We start from the raw sequence: 8,526 nt of genomic DNA on the forward strand, positions 1-8,526 counted from the left end.
CAGAGCTCAAGAGATCCCAGCGCATCCCTCTCGCCGCATCACTGGTAATGGGCCAGTGGAGGCTGAGCAAGTGCGCTAAAGCCGCAAACGAAGCTGTCTAACATAAGGTTAAGATGAAATGAAACATATAAAATAATATAATAGATAAGATATATAAAAAAATATAATATGCATAAAATAATATAAAAGATAAGATGGACGACATACCTGGTATGGGTGCCTGTATGACTGGGGAGGGTATTGTTGGGAGGGAGAGGCGGCGGGTGGCGGTGGGTACGGACCACCACCAGGCGAACCCGCGTATCCCCGGCTCGTGGCCTGCAACAACAAATACAACACATTAACATATGAAATCAAATGAAACAAACAAACCAAGAAGTTATTATTTGCTTAAAATAAATACAAAAAAGTGAAATAAAAATAAAAACAAAATTATGGCACTTAAATTTACAATTTGGCCTAAACCAATCTTTCAATGCCTAATTATTTATATAATTAATATTGAAAATACTAAGAATGATTTTATGGAGTTATTCTGTCCACTGAAAAGCTCAAATATAAGTTAAGGGGAATTATAAGTTATTTATTTAATAATTATGGTGGCAAAAACAAAAACGTTATCAGGCTACCGAAACGAAAAACCTCTTGAGCATGTACCCGTCAGTTTTTTTATTTGTGTTTCTCGTCATTCTCCATTACATTCTATGATTTTTTTCGATTAAATATTTTTTTTTTTAAATATTTGACTTTTCAATGACATATAATACGTCTACATCACTATTGTATGTAATGTATTTTTAACCTGGAAAAAAGTTTTTCGTTTTATCCGCTCAAGTTAATTATCAAATCCTTTCATAGTGTTTATTTATCAATTTTTCCTGACTATTGAGAATGTGAGAGGGTTAATTTTTTTTAAATAAACAAATTGGAACGTACTTTTGAGAAAGAATTTATACAAAATCCCCACTTCAACTATTCCAATGAGGACAAAAACGTATCTCTTATTAAAGACCACTAAATTTTACACTGATTTACTGAGTTTAATCAAAATGGTTACTACTGATCATTATGAAAAGGTTTCTGTCACATCCTAGGCATATAATAATAATAAAGGCCTAACGGGCCCGGAGGTTCCTTCCAGTGATACTCCTCCAAACCCAATTAATTCTAAGAAATCAATTTTAACGAAATCCTTCAGCATTGGCTGATCGACAACGCCCATCCTCACGTGTACTGCAAAAATCAGTGCAGACCTAGCAGAAATCACTGGAGTTTGGCTGGGATGAGATCTCCCACGCACCCTGTTGATCAGACCTTGCCCCAACAGATTTTCAATTTTTTGGGGCCCTTCGAAACTCTCTCAACGGGGAACACTTAAATCCACTGGAGGACTGCAAAACGTACATAGAGGATTCACTGCGCAAAAATCTTAGAAGTTCTGGAAGGACGGAATTAAAACATTACCTGAAAGATGGCACATATAATAGATCAAAATGGGTCATATATTATTGATTAAAAATATTGACAAGAATCTGAAGTTTTTATTGAAATCGCCAGTAAAAAACGCTACACAATTATTATACAACCCAATAAATTCTCCCGTTAATTCATCCTTTTTCGGTCCGAATATTTTACGTAATACTTTATTTTCGAAAAACTTAAGGCGCTGTTCATCCCATAGTGTAAAAGGGTACCTAAAATAGTTTTGTAAATTTTAATTTTTAAGTTTTTGAATAGATGGCGCGAGGTAAGCTATTTCGAAAGTGAAAAATAACAAGCTGAAAATTTCCCGCCTTCAACCTCGCTTTTGTTTCCTCATCAATTTCGTTTTTTCTAGTTACCGTAAAACCAAAATACTTAAACCTATCTACCTGTTTAAACGTATTTCCTCATGTCTATATCACCAAAATCGCTCGCGTTTCTAGTGCTAGCCATAAATTTTGTTTTATCGGTATTTATTTCAAGACCTATTTCCTTATATCCTAGTGATATACCAGACCTAAATATGTAATTTCAATTTTTGAGCTTGGATGACCACACAGACCATTTTACGAAACCCCGTTATTTAGACCCAGGGGACCTCAAAACGTGTATTTCCGTCAAAAACAGGAATCCGAAATTTTGCACGATAGAATACTTCCCCGTACTGTATACTCCATATAAGTAGTATAAGTAAGTGAATGTAAAAATGTATTTACTTAAATTCTAGTTTTCTAATATATCCCGTACGTAAGTAAGTAAAAGTAAAAATTGCTAGACTTAAATTCCGGTACTCTGCATTTTAGAATAAAAGGGAAACTGACGACACGTCTGAAAGAGATTTTACAAATATATTTACTCGAACAGGATCTACAACAGTATTAGCTAGTACTAATTTATAATTCACGATTCTATATAAATATAAGAAGAGAAAGTAAAATACGAATATGACGCATAAATTAGAAATATCATTATAATTTCCACTAAAGTAACATATGAAGGTTTTGATTATTATTAGATATAAAAAATCAAAATTTAATAGTCATAATATGTAAACATTTTTTTTTTCTGACCTGTAATCCGATAGTATAAAATAGAATATTCTAGGTATAAAACTACATAAAATAAATAAATTAAAGAGAATTGTAAATCTAACATATTAACGAGTCTAATTTTCATCTGCTTATGACATGAATGAATGAAGCCTATAAAGCATACGAGAGCTGATATCTAACAGTAATCATGAATATTTTATGGCTAATGATAGAGCTGCGAAATGGGATTGAGTGAGTATAGGGCACTAACCACAAAGCTGAACTGGCTTGCATAAGTGAGCGGATTACATAAAGCAGGCAAGATTGTTCCATTGGCTTATCATTTCATAACGTGCGGTCTCTACTCTGGACCTGATAACCATTACCTATTTATACCTCAGTGGTCGAAACCTTCGATCGCAATCATGGACGCATTTATTTATCTCCCGAGAAGGAGGAATTGCAAGGAAACTAAATAAATAGAGAATAAGAAAACACCATGTCGATAGCGCAGCATAGGATGATAATGTTGAACAATAATACTTAATTTATTATCGTCTTTATTAGGAGTTAAGCTCTCTTTTAAAATATTATTTCTTTATTAAATTAAACATAGACTGTTTATTATTATTATTTGTAGGAAGATAGTCCGGGTGGGGGTGAACAAAGGTATGAAAATAGTATAATAAAACTATTTATTTTTATCCAAATCCCACTTTGCCGGCCTTCGTCAGAGCTGCAAGAACATGATAACTGCCTAAACAGGTGGTATTTGTGTTCTTTGTTCCAATATGAAGCCCTGAAGAGCCCTGCTAAGTACAAGGGAGGCTAGCAGGGCAAACCAGTTTTAGCCAGGATTCCCTGGCTAGCCTCCCTGATGAAGACCTGAAACTCAGGTCGAAACGTCGACATGAATAAATAGTTTTTGTTTATTCATGTTCTTCTTACTGGCCACACCCCCGACCATCTTCTGCAATTAATAATCAAGGGTCAACTATCTACACCTCATACAATAAAAAAACATAAAATAAAATGCTGAATAAATTTACAAAAATATTGTTGGGGATGTACAAAGAAAAATTTTATTTTAGGACAGAAATAAAAAAAAAAAAATCATCAGTATTCATCTTACCTTATTTTAAAATAAAATATTTAAGAACAATCTCATAGATTTTAAATATCATATAATTTTTTTTAATGTTCATTGGAAATGAAATATTCAATTATTGAAAAAAAAAAGTTACAGCAATGGAAAAAAAATTAATGAACAGTGTATCAGTGATTGTTTTGCCTTGTTGCACCAGTTTGTAACTTGCAATGTAATTAATTTGTCTTGCAATATAAAATGCATTTTTCTTGATCATCTATCAAGCTTATAAAAAAGTTTTTTGAAGCAGAAAATAATAAATTTACATGAATTAAATATATTAATAAATTAGATTAAATATAAAACTTATTATTAAAAGTACCAACTAACACCTTTAACCTCCTAACAGTTCTCAGTTGCAGCTAGACAAAGAACAATGGTGGAGATGCTACACGAGCGCTCTCACGAACCCCTTTGATCTGTGTCCAAAAAACCGACTGACTCGCACATGTCTGAGTTCGCCATGGCTTGGCCAACATGTAGAGGCCCCTTTATAATAAAAAGGAAACTGACAAACAGGATCTAAAACAGTATTAACCCTTACTAATTTATAATTCATTGCGCTCACAATTATTTCAAAACAGGGCTTACATAATATCAATCAAGAATATATACTTCCGAAGCGCGAAACAAGTAGTTGTACAACAAAAACAACGAATTATTATTCGTTCCACGACATGTAATAAAAAATCTTAGAATTATGTACATCTCATGAAAAATACGATTACGCATTCTCAGTCAAATCAAAATGTAAATGAGCCAACAGCAGGTTATGAAAACGGGAGAAGTAGAAAAAGGATTATTTATTCAGAAATATGAGAGCCAGACCTGGCAGACATTTTCATAATGATAAGAGATTTATACGCCGTTAGCACAGCCATGGGAATATTACGGCCCCTATAGCTCTTGTATAAATGGTCTACTTAATAACATAAATTAATTAAAATACAAATTAGTCATGCAAATGTTAAGAAAACAATTTCATTGAGCTCCCTTTACTCCCTTCGTTATGCTAAACTCAATGATCATTTGCATTTTACATATGTAAATAGAAATCCGGTTTTCTGCGTCACATATTCTAAAGCAGCGTTTCGGTTTTAAAGGAAAAGAAAGGTATCTATAGTATGTTCATTTATGATTTGATGATCTATTTAAAATATTTATAACGTAAAATTTTTATAACCTCAATTGCCAACAACTACTCTTTAAAAGAACTAATGCATATGAGAACGAAAAAAAATATGAACATTCCATTTTGATGTAATAACTAACATTTAAATTAAATCATTTTTGTTAATACAGGAAAATTTCTACTAACGATAATACCTTTAAAAGGAACTCCCTGTTAACAAATTTTAAAAATTGAGCAAGACGAGATCCAGATTTAATGCATTTGAACCCGTCTAATACAACCCTTTTTCGTTCCGGACATGGCCACCAATTTTATTCCCCATTAGGTATTGTCGCTCTTCTAAAGCACAAAAAAGTAAAACAGATTTTCGCAATCATGCGATCCCAGAACTAAATTTAAGTGTCTCAGAGTTATATTTTGGGAAAATATACCGAGTATATACAACTGGAATTTGAAAAAAATATTACTGATTTTTGTCGAATTTACAAGTAGCTATCACAGCTTATTCGACGATGTATACATAATTAGATTTATTTATTTACATATATATATATATATATATATATGTATATACCTGTTCTTAACAGACACCTCCGTATAATGGAAACAATTATTTAGAGGTTTCATTGTATTATTTTACTGATTTTATAATCAATTTTCTGGCATTATCCAAAAAATTAAAGTGTGAAACTCGTCGTTATGTAGTATCTTTACTCTTTATTTTATTTGCCTTTTAGTCCTCAAATATTAGTCAAAATCGAAAACTTCTTGTGTTACAAACAACAACTAAGATACTACATTTCCTAACTGGAGAGAAGAGCAATTACATAATAGGCATTGTTTTTTAAAATCTGTTTTACCAAGAAACAGAACTAAGTAAATACTTAATTATCAAGAAGTTTCTTCAGTGATTATATTAAATCGTGAAGGAAGAGAGATGGAAATAACTATTTGTATTGTTGAATTAGCAAAAGGTGAGTTCAAATGCAAAAATAAAATGTCATTGTTTGCCAATATTATTGCATTATTTGTGATTTACTTTAAATAATCTGTCAGTGAGAAAGGAACGAATAATGAGAAAGTATGTAGGAAGTAGGAATTTACGGAGTTTGTAAAACAGTCCCGGGTGCCAGACTCGATCAAAAGCCTGTTCTACATCGAAAAAGACTCCCACGCAGTACATTCCGCGCTCTAAAGAAGACGAGACAACGTCCACTACACGATGGCATTGCTGGATAGTGGAATGAGAGGTTCGGAATCCAAATTGGTGATCTGGTATTATATGATTGGAATCAAGGATGAGGTATAAGTGTTTTAAAATGAGTTTTTCGAGGATTTTAGCCATGATAGGTAATAAAGAGATAGGACGGTAGGAGGATGGGTATTCTGCTGGCTTATGGGGAAATGAGATCTTAAATTAATAATCGGTCAGTAATCTAATTTTACGTTATTTTCTGGTGTTCATTTAAAGATTGTTGTGGTTGTTTAGACTCTAGTGTTGCTGTATCCTGTTGACAATTGTGAATAAAAGTTTAAAATTAAAATTTTATAAATAGTCTTTGAATTAATGTCTCGCTTGAAAGGAAGAAGCTCACCTAAAAACATATTTTTTTTTACTTTTTTTCTCGAAAATTGCAGTTGGCCAGAATTGGCATACTAATGTAATTTGTTGTTGATTATTTATTGCTTTAGTGTATATAATCCATATTATTGACGATTCACATGATTTGTGCGATTGTATGGAATGTTAAAATGAACAGTTTTTACTTCCAGTTACTAACTCATCCTGCATTATTCGAAGACATAATAATATAGGTATAGTAAATATGATTTAAAAGAGACAATTCCACTTTTATAATATCACACGAATATATAAAACTTTAATGACAAGAGATAAGGAAACTTGCAACGAGCAAAACAGGATCGACTTCAGTAATCGATATTCAAACTGAAAGTGGGCAGTGTTTACGGAAGCACAATAAGAAAGTTGTGTAAGTGGCAGGGTCGTGGGGGTCCCATTCAAGGCTGGAACAGTTCATTCATTATTTGCCAATGGGGGGAGGGACAGGGGGAGGGCACGGAACCTCGCATGACGCCACCCGCCATCTTATCGTAAAGGGCTAGTCTTTATGACTTTTAGATGAACCTTCTCTCTTTCAATTTGTAACCCATCCGTCCTTTATTTATTTACCTACTTCACTTTACGTTTTCCTTTTCATTACCATTTCTAATGGCCACCTCTGATTCATTTATTTCAACTCCGTAATTTGAATTGATCGATTCCAGGTGATTTGCGGTTTTGTCAGTCCAGTAAGGCATTCTGAAAATCGATTGAGGGATGACGTAGTGATTCCTTGCCTAATTAATAGGTTGCCTTCAATTCAACTTTATTTTTAAATAATTCAAAATGATCAATTCATCATGAACATTTGGTAAAAACTGCATATATTAAATAAACAATGGCACATATTTGAAAGTGAAAACACAACAAAAAGCTTAACAATTCAAGAAAAAAGATCTTTCAAGCAGAAAGATCGATAGAAATACTAGACGAATAAGATTTACTTTTTGAGAAAGATTAAATGCAGTAAATAAAAATGTAATAGAAAAAATGTAACTAGTATGAAACGAAACATGTCATAAATAATAATTACACCACAGAAATTGCTTTTGCTTCATTTTAGAATAATGTTTAAATCTAGAAACTGATAATTTAAATATTATTTTTGGATTTAAATTTTTAAAAAAGTTCTGAACTTATTCTGTTCAGATTATCACAAAACCATAAGTTTTGTTGAGTTGAGAAAAGCTGACTAAATGCAAAAAACCCAAAGAACATGGGACGATAAGTAATAATAGCCAACATTTTGTTCACATTGAAGGTTTTCATTAAGGCTGTTGTGATTGATGGAGGACGACGTGATGAATGAATAAAATAAATTAAATTTAAACATAAACATTTTTTATATAAAACTATTTTTTTAAAACAGAAATCCGGTTAATTATCTACATATCACACGAAAATAATTTTTTTTTAGTAATCGACTTTTTAAATTTTATTCGTAGCGTTTTAAATTTTATTTTTTAGTGAGATATTTACGGAAAATTCTCCCCTACTTCCTGATGAGTTTTAAAAAAAAATACCGGTTTTTCAAGTCTATCAACATCCTGTATATTTTTCATTACTATAATATTAATATGGTTATGATGAATTGAGACGTGTTGTTCATGTGCTATACCTTTAAATGGTAAGTAAAATTAATTAAGTAAATGGTTCTTTGAAAGGGTATTACTTATTTCCCTACATATATGCCTGCATTTATATGTTATGGCATAGAAAACAACAAAGATGGTCGGCCTAGTGAATAAAATAAACAAAACTAATATATGTATTAGTTGTTGTTGATTGTTGTTTAAAGGCGTAAAACCCACCGGTCATCAACGCCTATGGCATGATAAAAGTAAAAAAATAAAAAAAAATAAAAAAAATTAATAAATAAAAAATAAAATAAAATAAAAATGTATTAGTCAGAGATTGCACTGCGTAATTGTAATTTTGTGGCAATTATTTGAAGAGAATGTATGTTCTAAAAAACTGTTTTTAGTTAAAAAACTTTTCTCATTGTAGGGCATGACTAAGCAAACAATAAAGTTGTGAAACGTAGCCAAAAGATGTAATATTACAAAGCTGCATTATTGACTGATCCTGAAGACCCACCAAATATATATATATA

At 31.8% G+C, this 8,526-nt stretch overlaps 1 protein-coding gene across 2 annotated transcripts in view; it reads right to left on the minus strand.

Annotated features, from left to right (window-relative positions):
• The window catches only part of LOC106690617 (trithorax group protein osa), a 157,171-nt gene that overhangs the window by 29,375 nt on the left and 119,270 nt on the right, over window positions 1–8,526 (minus strand). For both annotated transcript variants that reach the window (XM_067047046.1, XM_067047047.1), the window contains one exon: window positions 208–318. In XM_067047046.1, coding sequence (XP_066903147.1) covers window positions 208–318 — 111 coding nt within the window. The remainder of the gene's footprint in view (window positions 1–207; window positions 319–8,526) is intronic.

This window comes from Halyomorpha halys, unplaced genomic scaffold, assembly GCF_000696795.3.
Source record: "Halyomorpha halys isolate HHAL.00 unplaced genomic scaffold, Hhal_1.1 Scaffold1778.1, whole genome shotgun sequence".
NCBI lineage: Eukaryota > Metazoa > Arthropoda > Insecta > Hemiptera > Pentatomidae > Halyomorpha > Halyomorpha halys.